At 33.9% G+C, this 23040-nt stretch overlaps 2 protein-coding genes across 3 annotated transcripts; one reads left to right on the top strand and one right to left on the bottom strand.

Moving 5' to 3' along the window:
* Positions 1-421: 421 nt before the first annotated feature.
* Positions 422-1559, top strand: LOC140057107 (peroxisomal coenzyme A diphosphatase NUDT7-like). 2 transcript variants are annotated; one of them, XM_072102650.1, is made up of 2 exons: positions 422-474; positions 942-1559. In XM_072102650.1, the coding sequence occupies exon 2, from the start codon at positions 945-947 to the stop codon at positions 1557-1559; it is 615 nt and encodes a 204-aa protein (XP_071958751.1). In that variant the 5' UTR covers positions 422-474; positions 942-944. The 2 variants fall into 2 exon arrangements, with proteins under 2 accessions (XP_071958751.1, XP_071958750.1); XM_072102649.1 differs by lacking the exon at positions 422-474 and adding an exon at positions 621-683.
* LOC140057106 (copine-3-like) lies at positions 1284-23040 on the bottom strand. The gene is made up of 15 exons (XM_072102648.1): positions 22960-23040; positions 17317-17462; positions 16713-16892; positions 16457-16516; positions 15371-15445; positions 15190-15276; positions 15006-15095; positions 14576-14671; positions 10623-10709; positions 9483-9542; positions 9082-9215; positions 4941-5047; positions 4687-4826; positions 4114-4350; positions 1284-2891 (listed from the first exon to the last, which is right to left on the bottom strand). The coding sequence occupies exons 2-15, from the start codon at positions 17452-17454 to the stop codon at positions 2787-2789; spliced, it is 1596 nt and encodes a 531-aa protein (XP_071958749.1). The 5' UTR covers positions 17455-17462; positions 22960-23040; the 3' UTR covers positions 1284-2786.

Genomic DNA, 23040 nt, shown 5'->3' with positions numbered 1-23040 from the left:
TGCGTTCCAACTCGAGCCCAACCAATTCGCGTCAACTCAAGCTCTAGTCTGGCACGTAATTACGCCAACTCATTCCATAGAAGTATTGCATGGAGGTAAACCCGAGGTAAACCAAAACCATGGTATGGAGTAAAGAATTTACTCCATGGGTAAACCTCCATGTAACACAAATACAGTAAAAACAAATTACACAATCGCAGCCTAACAATATAAAGTGTAAATACAGGAAATATGGATGCACATTAACTGCATTTTTATCAATAAAATCCTACTTACAAAATGTTCAATAATACTACTGTGTACGTCATATATAAACGCAAAAATAGGAGTTGACGCAATACAGCTTTATTGGCACACACTTTACATTTTCGAGGCTGATCGATTATTTGGATATACATTATTTGGATTGGAAGTTAATAATATTGATGAGGGAATCCGTATTTTTCAACTTTCATTGTTCTTCGATCCGATATTGTATGTTTATACTACATTTAATCTGAAATAAAATATATTATATATTGTTCTTGGTATAACACACCATTGTACGCAATATAAACATATCCCGCACCCATACTTCATAATGGAATTACCCGGAGCCAAATTGTTATGTAAAGTATAATCAGATACAGCACAGCAGCAGTACTCAGTAGTGTCTTTGGTATATGTCATGGATTAGAAAACAGGTCTTTTGATAGTAGTCGTCATTCAGTGCATTTTTCCATTCAAAATAATTATTTATGTAGCCTTAGTAAATACTATAGGTCTCTGTCTCACTTAATTCCAATGGATCGGACAGTCATTCAATGAACGCATGTGCCGCGCCGCGCCTGTTGTCAAAAAGCGGCCGCCGAATCTCCCACCATAATCGGCGGCCCTCTACAACTCTAACCCTCTAAAACTACTGGTGGTGGTAATTTTTTCTACTTTTTTATTTATTATAGATTATGCCTTGCAAAGAAATAATACTTGGGCGTCTTGCAACAACATATAATAATGAGGTGGTATCATCGGAACCTAAACCAGCGAACAATTACTTAAAAAGGGCTGCTGTACTCATTCCACTTTTTTTGAAAAATGGTGAAGTTTATGTTTTGCTTACTGTACGTGCAAAAAATATGAGAAGTTATGGAGGTGATGTTGCTTTTCCTGGTGGTATGCGTGATAAATGCGATGAAGATGATGTTGATACTGCTACAAGAGAAGCATGGGAAGAAATCGGATTGCCAAAACATGACATTGAAATAATTTCACAAGGACCAGTATTTATTACAAAAACAAACATCATGGTTATACCAGTTATTGGATTTATTCCAAATAATTTCAAACCTAATTTAAATGTTGATGAAGTTGAAGATAGCTTTTGTGTACCACTACTAGATTTCCTTAAAACTGATAAACATTGCCATAGAATTATAGATAGATATCATTTACATGAGTTTACTCACAATATTAGAAACAAAACATACAAAACATGGGGGTTGACTGCAGCGATATGTATCAATATTGCTACAGTTGTCTTTAATCAGAAACCAGATTTTTATTTTAAATCAAAATTGTAATTGATTATTATTTTAACAAACACTTTATCCTACAATGCAAATCAATAAATAAAAATTGTAATTGATTATTATTTTAACAAACACTTTATCCTACAATGCAAATCAATAAATAAATCAAGAAACGCTTTTGTATCTAAGAAGTAAATTGCAATAAAAATATTCCCTCATCCGCCAATTAATTGGAAAACATATTTTAAATTTAATTCTATAAGTGAAATCAATCCCAATAATAACTACTGTATGTGGTTAGTATGTACACTTTCACCGGTGTAAAATGTAGACCGTTTATGGCAAAATACTGCACCTATAGTAGGCCTATCTATGTGATATATGAACAATATATGCAACTTTCATTTTACCATTCTGAACCGTCAATCAGACAGGAGGAAATTAGAAAAAAATATGGGACAAGGAATTGAGTTACTGAATATAACCATTCTACTGAACAAACTAATTCTAATGTCATTTTAAAATTGTAATCACATGCAATAATTTTTAAATAGTGAGATTTTGGACACATTATTCACAAGATTGTTAGATATTAATAATTTTACATTTTTTATGTTAAATAAATTTAAGGCCGATAGCATTATTGTATAATAAATTTTAGATTGCCATCTTAAAATATTTATAGGTAAAGGTAATTATTGCACTTATTCATGGTTTTAAAAGGTTTTTACATTAAATATTTTGAATAACTAGGGTTAGGGTAGACATTTAATTGTGACTAGTATTCAATAACACAGTGTAAAAGTTAAATTGCTTTTGAAAGCGGTAGCTAATAAAAGTCCTACTTAAACCAGTAATTGTTTACTCAGTGCATTTATACTGCCTGGCAATTAATCAAAGATGTTAAATAGCATCAATTGCAAGTAGTTAGTATATTAATAATCATACCTTGTTTTATAATACTTTACCAAAATATTATACATTTGTAAGCAAACAATTATTATTAGTAGTACTCTATTATTACACACAGTAATTGGCACACAGATTTTACGTTACTAGTTTAATGCCTACTCTATCAGAAATCACTTTAGGTTTATAAATACAAGTACTGTACTACTTTACAACAGTTGTTGCATTAACACAGTTAAGCATTTACCAATCACATATAGAAGCATCATTTTTTAATAACTAATATTTTTTTTACAAACAAACTTTGTTAACTATGATGTACATTGTACAGTAAGAACCAAATTGATATCTACCACAACATTTTTGGATTTAGAATTTGCGATTCAATGGTGGCATTTCCTGCATGTCAAAATACTGTGACAATTGCTTTGGTACCTCTGCAAGAACACATTTGGTCAATGCTGCAGGGCTTGACTGAAAACAATAAAAAAAAACATTTATTCATAATCAACTATTATACATAAAAATCACCATACAATAAAATGTATCAATAAATCAAGTTTGATGTTAAGCCAATTTAAATACTTCTGTCATTCAGTCATTCATAATGGTATATTTATTAAACAATCATCTTCACAGAAAAACTGAATTGTGAAAATTTTTTACATTATTAAAAGGTATTTAAAAAGTTTTAAAAAGATAGCATAAAATAACATAACGAGCACAACATCAAAACAATTAAAAATCTAAATGACTGGCCAAGTGAATTAAAAAAATACCTAAAATATTATATTTTGTTCTTATTACTTCAAACATATATTATACAGAGGAATAAAATTATTTTCAATACAGAAGAAAAATCAGTTGCGGTTCCACTGCCTAATCATGTATGGAATGGAGTTGTTACGATATCCGACAGTCCGGCAAACAGGGACACTAAGTTTGTTTGCGCTTCGTACCGAGGGGAATACACTCATCTTGGCTAGAAATTAACGAGGCAAAAAATTTGCTACAAATTTCATTACGACGAACATTTAACTGTATTAAGTTACACTGATCAAGAGATAGATTATAGTGCGAAAACAGAGGCCCTAGAATAATTTTGCAAGCTCGCTTTTGGATTCGCTCTAACATATTTGATTTAAGTTGGGTAAGACCAGAATGCCACACAGGAGCGGCGTATTCAGTTAAGGATCTGACATACCCAGTGTAAATAGTTAATAAGTCAACAATAGCTTTGCTAAGCACTTTAGTGAGATGATATAGCTCCATTTAAGATCAGAACTAATGTTAACGCCTTTAGGACTAAGGCAATATGCAATTCTAACATTTTAAAATGAAGTTTGTTGATTGGCTACTCAAAATCATTTCATAAATTTACCGTTGTTGATTGGCTACTCAAGCATCGTTTTCATTTAAACTGATTGGCTACTCAAGCATCGTTTTCATTTAAACTGATTGGCTACTCAAGCATCGTTTTCATTTAAACTGATTGGCTACTCAAGCATCGTTTTCATTTAAACTGATTGGCTACTCAAGCATCGTTTTTATTAAACAAATGCTATGCATACACATAATAGAAGAAAGAATGCTAATTTTGATCATTTTATATTAAACCAATCTTTATGAATATTTAAATGTAATCAGAGCTTAAAAGCCATATCTGCCTCGTAAAAATTTAATAAATCAAATTTACATTTTTAAAATCACGAAACGGTACAAACTGAACAATGTCTCTAACAGCTGGCTCTCCAGATGGTGACTTGAGGATTCCATCATCTCCATCCAACTTCTGCATATCACTAAAATCTGCTTCACCAACTCCTATTATGATTATAGACATTGGAAGATGCGAGGCTTTTACAATGGCTTTGCGTGTCTCGTACATGTCCGTAATTACTCCATCAGTAAGTACCAACAATACAAAATATTGCTATAGAAAAAAAGTATGAAAACAATTGTGAGCTGAAGTTGTTGCAGGGGCGGTAGAATTTTAAGGGGGTTGCCCAATGAGTCCAGGGCTGCAGACACTGAGTATCTTTGTTAAATGACACCCCTAGATGGCTGGAAATGGTACGTTCGCACGTAAAATTCATGATAAATGGTGATGAATTCTAAATGTCATATATCTGACAATCAAGCCAAAACAAACCTTGAAAGCAAATCTTTGTGCATAGTGCCTCAATATACCTTTCTTATTTTGACTGATTGACTAATGTATTGTAAATAAATAAATAAACTTTTTCTTTCAATCAAAATTGTTTACTACCTGTACATTTGGTGTGGGATTTTGCTTAGCAGTTTCAGCAAACCGTGCAACATGATTGATGACCGGAGATACATTAGTTGGTCCCCAAAGCTGCACTTGACGAACACAATTCTGGTAAGCAGATACTATACCCATCACACCTGAAATAATAACAAATAATAATTTATTATACAGTTTAATTGCTTATGGATGCATTTTCATAAGTTTTTTATTCATAAGTAATTCATTTAATAAGTAAATAATTGAACAATTACCTGCACAGAAGGGATTACTGGGATTGAAGTTGATTGCAAATTCATGAGACACTTCATTATTTGGTGGAATTTTGGCTCCAAACCCTAAAGCTGGAAACAATTTATCTCTATAAAGTAGTAAAAACAAGAACTTTTTGCTTATACACATATAGATAACAATTGTACATGAATATTATGTAAACTTAAATAACATGTCAGAGGAAATATGTCAGGCAGCTTCCAATAGGTACTTTAGTTTGGTGGTTGGGTATCACCTGAACATGGAAAATAACATGTCAGAGGAAAAATGTCAGGGAGCTTCCTACATGTACTTTAGTTTGGTGGTTGGGTATCACCTGGACATGGAAAATAACATGTCAGAGGAAATATGTCAGGCAGCTTCCAATAGGTACTTTAGTTTGGTGGTTAGGTATCACCTGGACATGGAAAATAACATGTCAGAGGAAAAATGTCAGGGAGCTTCCTACATGTACTTTAGTTTGGTGGTTGGGTATCACCTGGACATGGAAAATAACATGTCAGAGGAAATATTTCAGGCAGCTTCCCACAGGTACTTTAGTTTGGTGGTTGGGTATCACCTGGACATGGAAAATAACATGTCAGAGGAAATATGTCAGGCATTTTCCAACAGTTACTTTAGTTTGGTGGTTGGGTATCACCTGGACATGGAAAATAACATGTCAGAGGAAAAATGTCAGGCAACTTCCTACATGTACTTTAGTTTGGTGGTTGGGTATCACCTGGACATGGAAAATAACATGTCAGAGGAAAAATGTCAGGCAGCTTCCAATAGGTACTTTAGTTTGGTGGTTGGGTATTCACCTGGACATGGAAAATAACATGTCAGAGGAAAAATGTCAGGCAGCGTCCAATAGGTACTTTAGTTTGGTGGTTGGGTATCACCTGGACATGGAAAATAACATGTCAGAGGAAATATGTCAGGCAGCTTCCTACATGTACTTTAGTTTGGTGGTTGGGTATCACCTGGACATGGAAAATAACATGTCAGAGGAAATATGTCAGACAGCTTCCTACATGTACTTTAGTTTGGTGGTTGGGTATCACCTGGACATGGAAAATAACATGTCAGAGGAAATATGTCAGGCAGCTTCCTATAGGTACTTTAGTTTGGTGGTTGGGTATCACCTGGACATGGAAAATAACATGTCAGAGGAAATATGTCAGGCAGCTTCCAATAGGTACTTTAGTTTGGTGGTTGGGTATTCACCTGGACATGGAAAATAACATGTCAGAGGAAATATGTCAGGCAGCTTCCTATAGGTACTTTAGTTTGGTGGTTTGGTATCACCTGGACATGGAAAATAACATGTCAGAGGAAAAATGTCAGGCAGCTTCCTACATGTACTTTAGTTTGGTGGTTGGGTATTCACCTGGACATGGAAAATAACATGTCAGAGGAAAAATGTCAGGCAGCTTCCTACATGTACTTTAGTTTGGTGGTTGGGTATTCACCTGGACATGGAAAATAACATGTCAGAGGAAAAATGTCAGGCAGCTTCCTACATGTACTTTAGTTTGGTGGTTGGGTATTCACCTGGACATGGAAAATAACATGTCAGAGGAAAAATGTCAGGCAGCTTCCTACATGTACTTTAGTTTGGTGGTTGGGTATCACCTGGACATGGAAAATAACATGTCAGAGGAAAAATGTCAGGCAGCTTCCAATAGGTACTTTAGTTTGGTGGTTGGGTATCACCTGGACATGGAAAATAACATGTCAGAGGAAATATGTCAGGCAGCTTCCTACATGTACTTTAGTTTGGTGGTTGGGTATTCACCTGGACATGGAAAATAACATGTCAGAGGAAAAATGTCAGGCAGCTTCCTATAGGTACTTTAGTTTGGTGGTTGGGTATCACCTGGACATGGAAAATAACATGTCAGAGGAAAAATGTCAGGCAGCTTCCTACATGTACTTTAGTTTGGTGGTTGGGTATCACCTGGACATGGAAAATAACATGTCAGAGGAAAAATGTCAGGCAGCTTCCTATAGGTACTTTAGTTTGGTGGTTGGGTATCACCTGGACATGGAAAATAACATGTCAGAGGAAATATGTCAGGCAGCTTCCTACATGTACTTTAGTTTGGTGGTTGGGTATTCACCTGGACATGGAAAATAACATGTCAGAGGAAAAATGTCAGGCAACTTCCAATAGGTACTTTAGTTTGGTGGTTGGGTATTCACCTGGACATGGAAAATAACATGTCAGAGGAAATATGTCAGGCAGCTTCCTACATGTACTTTAGTTTGGTGGTTGGGTATTCACCTGGACATGGAAAATAACATGTCAGAGGAAATATGTCAGGCAGCTTCCTATAGGTACTTTAGTTTGGTGGTTTGGTATCACCTGGACATGGAAAATAACATGTCAGAGGAAAAATGTCAGGCAGCTTCCTACATGTACTTTAGTTTGGTGGTTGGGTATTCACCTGGACATGGAAAATAACATGTCAGAGGAAAAATGTCAGGCAGCTTCCTACATGTACTTTAGTTTGGTGGTTGGGTATTCACCTGGACATGGAAAATAACATGTCAGAGGAAAAATGTCAGGCAGCTTCCTACATGTACTTTAGTTTGGTGGTTGGGTATTCACCTGGACATGGAAAATAACATGTCAGAGGAAAAATGTCAGGCAGCTTCCTACATGTACTTTAGTTTGGTGGTTGGGTATTCACCTGGACATGGAAAATAACATGTCAGAGGAAAAATGTCAGGCAGCTTCCTACATGTACTTTAGTTTGGTGGTTGGGTATCACCTGGACATGGAAAATAACATGTCAGAGGAAAAATGTCAGGCAGCTTCCAATAGGTACTTTAGTTTGGTGGTTGGGTATCACCTGGACATGGAAAATAACATGTCAGAGGAAATATGTCAGGCAGCTTCCTATAGGTACTTTAGTTTGGTGGTTTGGTATCACCTGGACATGGAAAATAACATGTCAGAGGAAAAATGTCAGGCAGCTTCCTACATGTACTTTAGTTTGGTGGTTGGGTATTCACCTGGACATGGAAAATAACATGTCAGAGGAAAAATGTCAGGCAGCTTCCTACATGTACTTTAGTTTGGTGGTTGGGTATTCACCTGGACATGGAAAATAACATGTCAGAGGAAAAATGTCAGGCAGCTTCCTACATGTACTTTAGTTTGGTGGTTGGGTATCACCTGGACATGGAAAATAACATGTCAGAGGAAAAATGTCAGGCAGCTTCCTACATGTACTTTAGTTTGGTGGTTGGGTATTCACCTGGACATGGAAAATAACATGTCAGAGGAAAAATGTCAGGCAGCTTCCTACATGTACTTTAGTTTGGTGGTTGGGTATCACCTGGACATGGAAAATAACATGTCAGAGGAAATATGTCAGGCAGCTTCCAATAGGTACTTTAGTTTGGTGGTTGGGTATTCACCTGGACATGGAAAATAACATGTCAGAGGAAATATGTCAGGCAGCTTCCAATAGGTACTTTAGTTTAGTGGTTGGGTATCACCTGGACATGGAAAATAACATGTCAGAGGAAAAATGTCAGGCAGCTTCCAATAGGTACTTTAGTTTGGTGGTTAGGTATCACCTGGACATGGAAAATAACATGTCAGAGGAAAAATGTCAGGCAGCTTCCTACAGGTACTTTAGTTTGGTGGTTGGGTATCACCTGGACATGGAAAATAACATGTCAGAGGAAAAATGTCAGGCAGCTTCCTACAGGTACTTTAGTTTGGTGGTTGGGTATTCACCTGGACATGGAAAATAACATGTCAGAGGAAATATGTCAGGCAGCTTCCTACAGGTACTTTAGTTTGGTGGTTGGGTATTCACCTGGACATGGAAAATAACATGTCAGAGGAAAAATGTCAGGCAGCTTCCTACAGGTTATGTTTTTATTCTTTAATAGGAACTGTAGACACCAAACCAAATTCAATGGGCCATTAAGATAGCATTGTTTAGACAACTCCCAAATGCTTCATGCCATTAAGATAGCATTGTTTAGACAACTCCCAAATGCTTCATGCCATTAAGATAGCATTGTTTAGACAACTCCCAAATGCTTCATGCCATTATATAAGAAGGTTTTATTGGAATTATTTGTCCAAAAAATGTAATAAAATATAAAAGAACTTACGTGTCATAATCTTGGATGACTTGTCCAACAGCCATTATAGCTTTGATATATTCATTAGGAGTTGTTTCACTAATATAATGCAAAGATGTGGGCTCCCTTGGGTCACCATTGGATCCTGTGAAATCTATTGCTGCCTATTTACACAACAATCAAATAATACATTTTCAATAAAAAAAAAATTCCACTCTGTACTTTTCTTTGGATTTTGCAAAATTCAATAAAAGGATACCTTTGTTGCATTACCAACCCACCATAATGTGCTATGTAAAGCGCTTTTGAGCATGATTATTCATGCTATAGAAATGTGGTTATTATTATCATATGAATTTTTTGGCTGCAATTTTCATTTTTGATTATTCCAAAATGTAATGGTTTAATCTGATTCAAAACAATAAACTCACTGTGAAGTTGATCTGTATGCCTCCAAATATATAATCTAAAAATGTGTATTGGCGCTTGACCTGAAAATATTCAATAATAGAACAACAGTACAAAGTGTACTACAGTAATAAGATTAGGAATAAGAACAGCACACACATTAGTAAAACAGTTTTTTCACGTTTATCAAAATTAAATAAGCATACTATGTGTATGTATTTTAAAAGTTATTTTTTGCTGCATTGTGTGAGATGAAGCTATTACCAAAAGAAACTGTTTACCTGAAGAGTTTTTCATTATTAACAAGTCAAATTAAAATGATGTTGAGTTCCCTAAAAATTACATCTTCAAGTAACAAGGCCATAGAGATGGCTGCAGTGTGTTTACCTACCCACCTACCAACTGACCGAAATTGATGAACATGTTTAAAAATGTTGAAATGTTTAAAAACATTTATATTTGTTTAATTTACACGTGCGTAGCCTGTCACTTTTGACGTGCTCGTATAACGTAATTTCGAGTTGAAAAGTAAGTCAAGAAAACAGAAATCGGGGAAAAAGAGAGCGCAATAACATTTGAAATCTGCGCACTCATGGCAATTTTTTAAACGCTTAAAATTGCCTAAAACGTACTCTTATTTCATCGAAAATAAATTTTGAAAATTTTAAGTGCGCGTACGCATGCGTTACATGTGCTACGCACGTAATTGTATTGCCATATGATGATTTATACCCTGAAATTTATGAGTACCAAATTTTATTTAATTGTGATTCATGGTTGTGAAGATTATGATTACAAACGTGATTTCGTTAAATCATGCGTAGACCGCGTAATTTTTTATTGTGCACCGTGAAAACATAAAAACATCGATTCCTGGCCATAAGAAATATACTGTGAAAAATTGACTTAGGTAGATTAAACTGATATCAAGATAAGGTCAGAAAGCGATAAAACGCATAGTGATACCGGACAGACAGACAGACCGACAGACAGACAGACCGACATAGTGAACTATAGAGTCGCGTCCACGCGACTAAAAGCAGATAATGCTAACTTGTAAATAAGTTCAAGATTGAGTATATTTACTACTTTTTATAACAATATAAAATATCTGTAATGATTACATTATTGGATTTGGAGAGACGTAAATTAGTTCTACTTACCCTTGATTCAGTCAAAAATATGGTTCCTGAATTTTTATAGCTTTTCTTCTTTGCTTTTTTCTTCGGATTGATGCATTCCCATTCAACCTAAATCAAAGAAAACTCAATGGAACTACAGTAGCTGAGGGTTCTATCTTAGTAGAAAAATGAGTAATTAACTTTATTTCCTAATACTATAGTTGATTACAGTATATTATAGTCATGTTTTAGTATATTAAAAAAGAACAGTTATTCCATGCACTCTTTGAATTGCTACATTTTGCAAAACTGCAAAATCTAGATTTAAGTTGAAATGGAAACTGTAATAACTTCATCTACAGCAATGAACACCAGCAAAGTATGCACCAAACAATGATATTAAACAATGACACTAAAGTTCTCAAACAAAATGAATGATCAACATATTTAAACCAAACATATCACACCGTACACCATCTAAATGAGTGGTGCAAGAGGCTGGTGGGCAGCACTAAAGTATACAATATGTACAGAATAAAAGGCGCTGCTTAATTAGTCTGGATAATTTTAAACATTATTAAATCCATCAGACATCACACATCAGATCAACACACTATATTCTCAAACATAGCTATATGGATGATAGCATAACATACATTCATCACATCAAAAACAAGCATATCCATATGGGAAAATATATATGTATACAAAAAAGTATGCAGTATCTTATTATTCTCATATCAATGATCTTGAGATGGTTTATGTATGGAAAGATTTAGGTATTTTTATTGATAGTAAATTAAATTTTTGTTCACATATTAATCATGTGTTGTCAAAAGCTAATAGAATGATGGGCTTAATATGGAGAAATTGTAGGTTTATGAACGACGGCAGGGCACTTTTATCTTTATACAAATCTATTATACGTCCTCACCTTGAATATTGTTCCGCAATTTTCAATTCAATTTCTCCATGTCAGGCCCGTCGAATCGACACTGTTCAACGGAAGTTTGTTCGATTCCTGTCTTATAACTGTGTTAATTTTGCCTTTTCCATTGATTCTGTCAGCAATCGTCGAACGATATCTGATATGGTTTTTTTATATAATATTTTAAATTCTAAATATGACTGTTCATTAATTTCACTATTTAGTTTAAATGTTCCTGGTCGTACACGAAATAGACATTTATTGCATATTCCTTTTAGCCGTGTCGACTGTACTAAGAGGGGACTTTTTCATAGACTACCTTATACATTTAATAATCTAAATAGCAATCATATCGATATTTTTAATGATAGACTTGGTTATTTTAAGAGGACGATGATGTGTTCACTTCTTGAACAGCCTGCATAACCTGTTTTAATTGAAATTGTTTATGGCATGCCAATCTATGTTTTATATATATATATATATATTTTATCTGTATTTTATTGTTAACCGTTTTTGATGTTGTATTGTTTTATGTTTCAAACCTGTTAGTGGCGGTATTTATCGCTGTTGGTTTTGATTGAATAAAATAAAATAAAAATAAAATAAAATAAATTATTATTTATAAACACAAATTCGGCTTTAAAAAAACGCATAATGACTAGCAATTTCATACGCATCCAACAGCGTACAACCCTTTCAGAATAAACTAAGAGCCCCTAACCATCAAACCCATATATTGTAGATAATGGAAAAAATCACACAAAGGAAACTCAACCAAATGCTTACTACCAGTAATTTTGTATGGCTGTCTTTAAGAAATGTTTAAAGACCCCTTCCCTGCAATTTTGGACGTTTTTTGGAAAATAATACATATATATCACTTTAAAAACATTAAACCATGTCATTCCTTGTCTTAAATGTACGTTTTATGGTAAATTATGATAAAAAGTGAGAAACAATGCACTACCTAAGTAGCTCGCGGCGATCGACCTCTCGTGGACGGTCTTAGGCCTAGCCTAGCTAGGCTTAGTTTTGTAGGCCTAGCTGGTAAACATCGATAACGTACGAACATCGTACGCTAGCTATATACCTAGCCTGACGTTGTATAGTTGCTGCATTAATTGTCTTTCTATTTTTGTCAGACTCCGTTGATATAAATTGGGGAAAACTCGGTATTTTCGCTGAAAAGTTAGGAGTCTTCCATTTGTTTTGGCTTCACGATCGATCGAAAAGTGGGCGAATTACAGGTGAAAAACAAAAATATCAATCCGCGCGCAATGCATTTTGGGATTTATAGCGGGCCGCTATAATTATTAGAATCGATTTATTTTTCACATTTTTAACCGTTTAAAGACGAAAAAAGTTATCGCAATAGGACCATGTAGTATTATTTTTACATTAAATATAGTTTGTGATCTTAAATTAGATCTCAAAAACGTAGGGAATGGGGCTTTAAGCACGAGAACCCAGTTTCTGTCACCAGAGAACCAGGACATTTCACACTTACATATGTGGGTAGTCTGTGGCTGAGAACCCTTACATTTCACACTTACATATGTGGGTAGTCTGTGGCTGACAACCCTTACATTTCACACTTACAAATGTGGGTAGTCTGTGGCTGAAAACCCTTACATTTCACACTTACATATGTAGGTAGTCTGTGGCTGACAACCCTTACATTTCACACTTACATATGTGGGTAGTCTGTGGCTGAAAACCCTTACATTTCACACTTATATATGTGGGTAGTCTGTGGCTGACAACCCTTACATTTCACATGTAGGTAGTCTGTGGCTGACAACCCTTACATTTCACACTTACATATGTAGGTAGTCTGTGGCTGACAACCCTTACATTTCACACTTACATATGTGGGTAGTCTGTGGCTGAAAACCCTTACATTTCACACTTACATATGTGGGTAGTCTGTGGCTGACAACCTTTACATTTCACACTTACATATGTAGGTAGTCTGTGGCTGACAACCCTTACATTTCACACTTACATATGTGGGTAGTCTGTGGCTGACAACCCTTACATTTCACACTTACATATGTAGGTAGTCTGTGGCTGACAACCCTTACATTTCACACTTACATATGTAGGTAGGCTGTGGCTGACAACCCTTACATTTCACACTTACATATGTAGGTAGGCTGTGGCTGACAACCCTTACATTTCACACTTACATATGTACGTAGTCTGTGGCCAACAACCCTTACATTTCACACTTACATATGTAGGTAGTCTGTGGCCAACAACCCTTACATTTCACACTTACATATGTAGGTAGTCTGTGGCTGACAACCCTTACATTTCACACTTACATATGTAGGTAGTCTGTGACTGACAACCCTTACATTTCACACTTACATATGTAGGTAGTCTGTGGCTGACAACCCTTATATTTCACACTTACATATGTAGGTATAGTCTGTGGCTGACAACCCTTACATTTCACACTTACATATGTAGGTAGTCTGTGACTGACAACCCTTACATTTCACACTTACATATGTAGGTACAGTAGTCTGTGGCTGACAACTCTTACATTTCACACTTGCATATGTAGGTAGTCTGTGGCTTACAACCCTTACATTTCACACTTACATATGTAGGTACAGTAGTCTGTGGCTGAGAACCCTTACATTTCACACTTACATATGTGGGTAGTCTGTGGCTGACAACTCTTACATTTCACACTTACATATGTAGGTAGTCTGTGGCTGACAACCCTTACATTTCACATGTAGGTAGTCTGTGGCTGACAACCCTTACATTTCACACTTACATATGTGGGTAGTCTGTGGCTGACAACCCTTACATTTCACATGTAGGTAGTCTGTGGCTGACAACCCTTACATTTCACACTTACATATGTGGGTAGTCTGTGGCTGACAACCCTTACATTTCACACTTACATATGTAGGTAGTCTGTGGCTGGCAACCCTTACATTTCACACTTACATATGTAGGTAGTCTGTGGCCGACAACCCTTCCTTCAGAGTGGCTATTCAAGCATTCAATGTGTTAAGAGTCAAAGAAAACTAAAATCATTCTCTACCTGACGATTATCAGTTTCAATCATTTGTCGAGCTGTAGAGTAGAATTCACCAATAAGATCTGGTGCACTTGCTTCATCATGATCGAAACATAAAACCTGCAAAATGAATGTTATGATGATCATGCAATCTAACCTAAAGCATGCCCTTCAAAACATTAGTCACTGTTATCACAACAATGATTGAATGTGGACGTCATTCTTATACCTGTTTAAATTTTTCCAACTGTCTGAGAGTTGTGTAAAACTCACCAATCAAATCATGCTTACCATCAAAATCGTGATCCCAGCATTTTATCTAAAACAAATTCAATTTTCAATTTATTGCAAATAGTGTGCTGCTACACTAGCTGTGTATAAAGTAAAAATGTATAACACATGATACAAATGATAAATCATCAGTATCATCATTTGTTCAGCCTATTTCCATTACCTTTATTCGTTTGTCAAGGTTTCCACTACACAGGTCCATGACAGGAATGCTAAATGGTTTCCATGTTGGCTTTAATGTGTTTTTTACAACCTTTGAACAAAGTAAAAATCAAATGTTTTATTGAGCAAAAAGGTACAATAGAACAAACTGTATATTTGCATTACTTAATTACTATATGACTCACCTCAGTTGTGTGAACTTTATACCACTCATCCGCATTAGTACTTTCTTTAAAAAATTCTAAGAAAGGGTCTGATTTACCGACAACATCCTATGAAATGTTAAAAGAAAGTCCAGATTTGAGAGCATGGCATAATGTATGAATGGTGATCTCAAATATAAGGGCTGTGAATCAAGATATTTACCTTCTTGTCTAAATGAGTTGCTCTGAATGAAAGAATAACAGCATCATTGTTCTCAGCTACCTCATCTGCTTTTATCTGATACAAGATACAATCATAATCACTTTAAATTATATTTAAATTATAATCTATTACTGTGCTATGGACATCGTGACAGTTTTACATAAAAGCTTAGCATACACAAAACTAGAAAGGCACTCTGAGAGTGCATACCTCCGCCTACTGTACAATTAAAGGCACTCCGAGAGGGCATACCTCCGCCTACTGTAAAATTCTCCTACATAAGATTTCTCCGGTAAAAAAATATATATATACGTGCGTGTGTCTTAATGCTGTTTGTGATTTAAGCTAATTTCACTACAAGCATGTGTATGCGAGTTTGGTGTAATGGTTATGTAACAATAGAACAGCAACGCGAAAAATCAAACAAGTGAATTTGAAAAGAAATAGATTTTTTAAACTACTCGCATCAAACTCTTGCCTCTTGTACAAAAATGAAGTTTTTTGGACAAGTAGTTCTCGAGAAAATGCAATTTCAGTTTACTTGTTACTTTAAGACTGCTCGCCGGCTTTTGAAAAATTCTGTCCTATCTTTTAACACTAGCAGGTCTGAAAAGTACTGTATACTCAAAAAGTCCAGAATTGGGACCATGGTCCCAAATGGTCCCTAAATTTAATGGAATGGTCCTTGACCACATATCTGTCTGTATATTCATTTTGATAAAGATCTTGTAATTACGTTTTGAGTAATCCTGCTAACAAACAAACCAACAAACACGTGCTACTGATTACATACAGCATGCATACAGTATACAGTACCTCTGGCGGAGGTAAATAACCCCACTACTGGTATGCAAGGTAACAGGCCACACACTCAGTAACAACAATTTATTGAACAAGATAAAAAATACTTTAATGAAACATTGCCAATGAGCTTGCAGTGACGTTATTAGCGTGCTAAAACACTAAGTGATATACCATATAAGTCTATCAATTAGCTACAAACAAACTGTCCACAACTACCCAACAAATAATATCATTAAACTTGCTTTTAAATGTCAATTTAGAGGCTTTTGCTATTTTACTCACCATAATAGAACTTTTGCCTGTATTTGACATAGTAGTACTGTATATTTTAGCAGAAACAATCTGAAAATCAATTATTCTTGAAACTGAAATTGAATGTAACTTGATAAACAAGATATAATGGCAACTACAAATTAACATATTATCATTCCAATTGTTATATAACTAAATCATATTCATCAGTATTTTATCTCTCTCTCATTTAACACCAATCTTTTTTTTACTATTTTTTTTCAAAGTTAAAACAAATGAATCTTACCTGACCCAGAGTACATTCCATGGAACCAAGAAAATCATCATCGCTGAATGAAGCTGTATCATTATCTAGATCGTACACCATAAATTTCAACTTCTGTACTTCTTCAAATTTGTAATCAACAAAGATGGCCTTTCCAAATTTTGGATTTAGAGTATTTGATAATCTCTCAGTTCTACCAACCTGAAAAAAGGTATTAGGGTTAGGAGTAATTTAAGGTTTCAAGTAATAACAAAAACATAGGGTTAGGGTTAGGAGTAATTTAAGGTTTCAAGTAATAACAAAAACATAGACATTCGTTATAAAAAATGAATTATTAATAATAATATCCTGGATTCATATAGCGCCTAATATTGTGAAACCTCTAAGCGCTGTATATAAAACGATAAAAGGGATTCCAAACATGCCAAAAAAAATCCAAACCGAAGTAAGGGGATACGCCTTCGTCGCTAACCAGGGATCGGTCAAATTGAACCTCGGTCAGCAGCAGTTGTGTCTCGGTCATCCTGCCTCCTGCTCTACTTAAACAATCTAGGTGGCATGGAAAAGGGTTAGGGTTAGGGGTTAGGGTACATGGCATGGAAAAGGAGAAAAGAAGGGGAATTACCTCAGTATTATTATCCATGTCAAAAATAACAACTATAGGGTCTGACAAAGATAAGGCATCTTTATTCAGTAGGTTTTTGCACTCAATGTGTAGTTCAACCTTTGTTGCAAGATTCTGCTGCATTGCAGGAACTGCCATCTTTTTTTCTATAAATAAATAATAAATAATTACATGAAATTAATGTTGTAATCAACAATAATGAATATTCTAAAGGCCAACATAATGTACTGTATGAGTATACTATACTCATATGTAATTAATTAGTATAGATAGACAGACAATATATATATGTAGTAATGTAAATCCAAATATGGAGTTTTTAATGGCTAAAGTAGTGGCATATTCATGAAATTACGCAAGTATACGTATCGTAGGCTGTTAATCAAAATACTTGATCTATATTTATCATTCAATTAAGTTACTCTCACTTTGAAAAGGATTAGGTTGCCACATACATGATGATACAAATGATATGCGTACAGCTAAGTCAAAATGATTACAAAACAGAATTATTATAAGCTACTGTTTGCAATACATTCACGTATTGTTTCTAGTTTTTGCTATAATCCAATCATTATTTTTATTAAAAATAATTATTTAATCAAAAGTCTTCCAACAGAAAACTGTTCAATTTTTTAAAAAGGATATTCCTCTGAAATAATCTGCTTAAAATATTCTAAATAAGGTCTACATAATACGATTGTTTGTTGAAGAATACAAATTAATTTATAAAACAAATAACAAATTCATTTTAAAAATTAATAAAACCTTGTGTTAAATTCCCACAAACCAATATTAATTGTAAACGTAAATCACAGTATTGTTATAATGACTGCCTTCTTTATGTACGAAATATTTCCATTTGTTTTTAATACTCTCAAATAAATATATAAATAAAGCTGGATTTGAACATTTCATCTAACTTAAATTTATTTATTTATTTATTTATTTACTCGGTATATAAAAATATATTAAAAAACGACAGTCAAGGACTGAAATGAATTGTATTACAAATGACTAAAAATTAGTTAAAATTGCTATAAAAATAGAAACATCTTATTAAAATTAGATATCGTACCATAAAATTAAAAACATACATGAATAAAAAACCTTAAAACATTCACTTATTACATATCTAAAAAAGAGCTAGTGGTGCCTATTAATTATATCCACAATGGTGGGAACTGGAGACGACCTAAGTCTGCTGGTTTTACAATGAGGTAATAAAATAAAACAGCAAAAGTGTACCCATGTCAATTACAGTGTACAGTTTGATATTATATATCAAGTAAAATTAGCCCCAGCTACGTAATTATTACAAGGGTAATACTGTACCGGTACCGGACAGACAGAGAAAAGCTACAAAAGAGAGCAGAGCTAGATTTGCTGCTAATGAGGGAATCAAGTAGCACTGAACTGATTTAAACAAATTTAAGCTACAAAAGAGAGCAGAGCTAGATTTGCTGCTAATGAGGAAATTAAGTAGCACTGAACTGATTTAGACAAATTTAACTGTAATGTTTCATTTGGACATTACTAATGGTGCAATAATTAAAAATCAAGAAAATACCATAAATACTTGGAATACAGTAAATACTGTAGTTAAAAGATGGTTACGATGATTGATATCCTTAGGATGGAGAAATATTTCACAAGGTGACAAATTTGATCTAGAGAGATGGGTGCCATTTATTCCTTTTTAAATGAAAATAGTTTTATTCCATCTTTCCATAGGGTTCAATAGAATTGTATATGCCGTATGTGACCACCTGGCAGTCAAGTAGTGGAATAAACTTACAAATGGCTGCCATGATTCTCAACATAGTCAATCTTTCCAAAAAGTGAAATGTTACTATTTAGATGCACTCTTGCATACAGTATTAAATACTACTACTTTATAGAGCCTACGTTACTCACCTTTACTCTTTCTTTTAAACATATTGGAAGCTTTGTCTGCAATTTGAGAAGCATGTGTAGTAGTTGCCAGTGCAATACTGCTAGACTCGCAACATACAACACTTTACACTACAACAAATATAACACCTTTTACCAAATATTCAAATCAATTATGAATGAGATATAGACCATTAAGGTGGCAAAGAATTTGACCTGGAGGCATTTAATTAAGTCACAACTTAGATAACTTAAGACAAAACAATTGAATTACTGTGTATTGTACTCCCATGGTACAACAGTGTACAAAATATTAATGAAACATAAATTACCCTAAGTTACAATGAACTTACTTTACAATTTGGTTCAACGCACTTAAACATTTCAATTAAGATTGAATTTATTCCAAATTCATAATTGAAACAGTAATTGTAACATGCAATACAATCAAACATGTATAGTGTTGGTCTGTTTGCCGTGTGCCCCACATCATGTTCAATCGAGTTGCATCAGTTTGTCCTCAACTGCAGAACTTATAGTTTTCAAATTGCGAGATAACTTGCTGTTATAAATGTGTCAAACTTCTGCAATGTTCATCTTATAAAGTGGAAATTGGCTTCCATCAGTGTCCTCTAGTATTTATTTGAATTTATTCCATTTTGGCACAACAAAATTAACAGAAAAAAAATGGATTGTCAAAAGCAAACCTCTGTTGAATAAGATAATTTCCTTTAAAAATGATAACAACAACAAAATAAAAACAGTAGATTAATTAAAGTATGTAAATATTCTTTGGATTTTACTTGTCTAATCTGTTTGGTTCATTGTGGCTCAATTTAATTAAAAAAATTATGACCTTTCCTCCACACCACACAATTATATTAATTTGAATTTTGAAAATATTAGCATAGGAAATGTTATGATTTATTATTATCATCAAATCAGAGAGAAGATATAGTAGAATGGTATTAACCAAAACATCTGTGTAAAATAATTAGTTCAATAGTTCATACCAAATAAGGTAAACATCCCTCTGACAAGAAAAGAACTGATGTATGATAGGTCCACTTAGGGTAAATATTATTACCTACCTTGTTTAGACCTAATCTGAAGTTTAATTAGAATTCCAGACTTATCACAAATTCCTCACCATTAAATGAGGCAAACTAACTAATTTCAATCAGTGTTCAGTATATTCATGAACATTATCATTTAGGTCTGGTTTATTATTCCCTTGTCAATGAAGGCCATTATAATTTTACTCATTTTCTTCCTTTCTATTCATGTAATAGATGAAGAAGAAGATTTTGAGTGGGTCAGTTATTTTAATTTTGTTTCACCTACTATACAGTACAATGTAATATATATATTTTATTAAAGAATGTCTTTTACTAATTAAATAGTATGTAGTACATAATAGATACTAAAAACAAATTTTGTTAAGGTAATTTTATATTTTGTAGTGCCTCTCAAAAAGTTATGAAATTTAATTAATTTTCTGCTTACTTAATTTGTCTTAGATTAGGTTGCAAAGTTGTACTCTATTTTGGTCTCCATTGTTGAGGAAAAAATTAATAATTCAAAAAGTTAACATATTGCAAACTGTATTATTTATACTTGCGTAAGTTATCCTAAAAAGCACCGAGACCTACGTGCTTAAAACACAGTTTTTAACAAGCAAATGAATACTTTAGAATTTAGACTTTCTATCACTTTTACACATAGGCCTATTAATAAACAAAATAGATATTCTTACATTTACAACAATCAACAACCATTCAAAACTACTATATTGAAATAAAAGGGCATACGTCAGGCCTCCATTTTTATGCCATGAAAAGAGGTTCACAAATCAACAATTTTTCTACTTCAATTTATAGTCAAGCAGAAATTAGAAAATTTATTTTATTGTGTTAATTTTAGTAGGAAAATCATTGTACTAAATTACTATATTACTATAATCATTATTTATTATTTTATTGAATAATTTGACTTTTAGTAGGCCTACTTTATTACAACTGAAAGTTGAAGAAACTCTTAAGTACATGACAGCCTGAATCTGCTGCCTCAGGTGTAAATATTGTTTATGACACATTTGGAAACATGATGGCATGTAGAAAATCAAATTTCAATGTCAGACTTAATTTATGAAAAATCAAACCTTGAATGCTGTATACTTGAAAACTACTTAACAAATAAAATACTGTCAAATAAATTATGAACTGAAAAAATACTTTTTAAAACCCTGGCCAGTGAAAAGTGATGAAATATGTCATCACAACTTACTATATACTGATCTATTAATAGTTTGTAACCATTTAAATGAGTCCTAGACCTCATTTTTATTATCCAATGGATCTTCTCTGCAAGTTTTGGTAATTTAATTATTTGGTCTAGATTTTTGGGCAAAATCAATATTAACTGCAGATATACAAAAAATGACAACTTTTATTTGTTAAGTTCACACTGAAAAAGCAATTTCACATCCATTTTAGGAAGTAAATGGTGAAATAAATTGATATTGATCAGGATTTTGGTTTATGAAAGAAATATTACTTCCTCATTGAATAGTTTTAAATAAAGCATAAACCAGGAAGAGTAAAAATATCAGCCAGTAGAATGAAGTCGCATAACAATCAAAAGTTTTAAATAAAGGGTAAACTAGATAGAGTAAAAATATCAAATGGCAGTAGAATGCAGGCGCATAACAATCAATAGCTTTAAATAAAGCGTAAAACAAGGAAGAGTAAAAATATCAAATGCAAGATAAAATGCACTCAGTTTTCATTCAGAAAGTATTTAAAAAATTAAACTACATTTCATTAATCTGCCACAATTTAAATGAGGGTTGTGGGGGGGGGGGTATAGCCTGTTAAGCATTTTCAGTGATCACATACCATTTCACAGGAGATCAAATCTGTTAATATTTTTCGTGGTTCATAAAAATAATAGAAAGGGTACTTAGCCGGTTATCTGAACCAAAATTTAACAGAAAAAATGTTTATTTTGGACAAAAAAGCCATGACTTTTGTGCATTTAATACATAACAATAACATTAGGAGTGGAGTTGTGGCTTGGAGGAGTGGAGTTGTGGCTTGGAGGAGTGGAGTTGTGGCTTGGTGGTTATGATGCTTGGCTACCACTCCAAGGGTCCTGGGTTCAAGTCCTGTCACATGGACTGTCCTGATCCCTAATGATCAGCAATTGCTGGATGGATCACCCTCATTAAATATGGTAAAAAAAAAAAAACATGCAAGGAAGAACATCCTTGCGCAATTAGGTATTGGAAAGAAGAACATCCTTGCGCAATTAGGTATTGGAAAGAAGAACATCCTTGCGCAATTAAACATTGCGTAAAGCGTTGCGCATAATAACAGAGATACATACAACTATGCAAATTTGAATGGCCTAAAGCAAAAATAAACCGCATGCACATTTACGAATTATTATTAAGAGAATTACAGAATTAAGAAATGTACAACATAATCGCACTCTCCTGAATAAATGACAGCTTTGGCGCGCCATACTTTTTACACCAACAACATTGATACAAACTTTGCTACACGTAGTATCGATCATAGAAGATCCAATATCGGTGGCTACTCATACAAACAAACCAAGCTTACATTTTGTATTGTTATTCTGAACAATTTCAAGCTTTATTTGACGTCCATGACCATGGTGTGGACAAAATCTATCAATTCAACTAGTAATAATTACATAACACCTTTACTCGAACTTTTTACTTACCTAAAACTGGTTATTAAGTAGCCTACACACACGATCCTCTATCGACTCAGGCTCAGGTCCTCTCACACACTTTTTATGCGA

This window comes from Antedon mediterranea, chromosome 8, assembly GCF_964355755.1.
Source record: "Antedon mediterranea chromosome 8, ecAntMedi1.1, whole genome shotgun sequence".
Lineage (NCBI taxonomy): Eukaryota > Metazoa > Echinodermata > Crinoidea > Comatulida > Antedonidae > Antedon > Antedon mediterranea.
This window is presented reverse-complemented; position numbering and strand designations above follow the sequence as displayed.

Coding starts and splice junctions, on each gene's coding strand:
- LOC140057107 (XM_072102649.1), top strand. CDS start 663: ATGTCATGGATTAGAAAACAG. Junction 684..941: donor TGTCATGGATTAGAAAACAG/GTCTTTTGATAG, acceptor TATTTATTATAG/ATTATGCCTTGCAAAGAAAT.
- LOC140057106 (XM_072102648.1), bottom strand. CDS start 17,454: ATGGCAGTTCCTGCAATGCAGCAGAATCTTGCAACAAAGGTTGAACTA. Junction 15,096..15,189: donor ATAAAGTTCACACAACTGAG/GTGAGTCATATA, acceptor CTTTGTTCAAAG/GTTGTAAAAAACACATTAAA. Junction 9,216..9,482: donor GCATACAGATCAACTTCACA/GTGAGTTTATTG, acceptor TTGTGTAAATAG/GCAGCAATAGATTTCACAGG.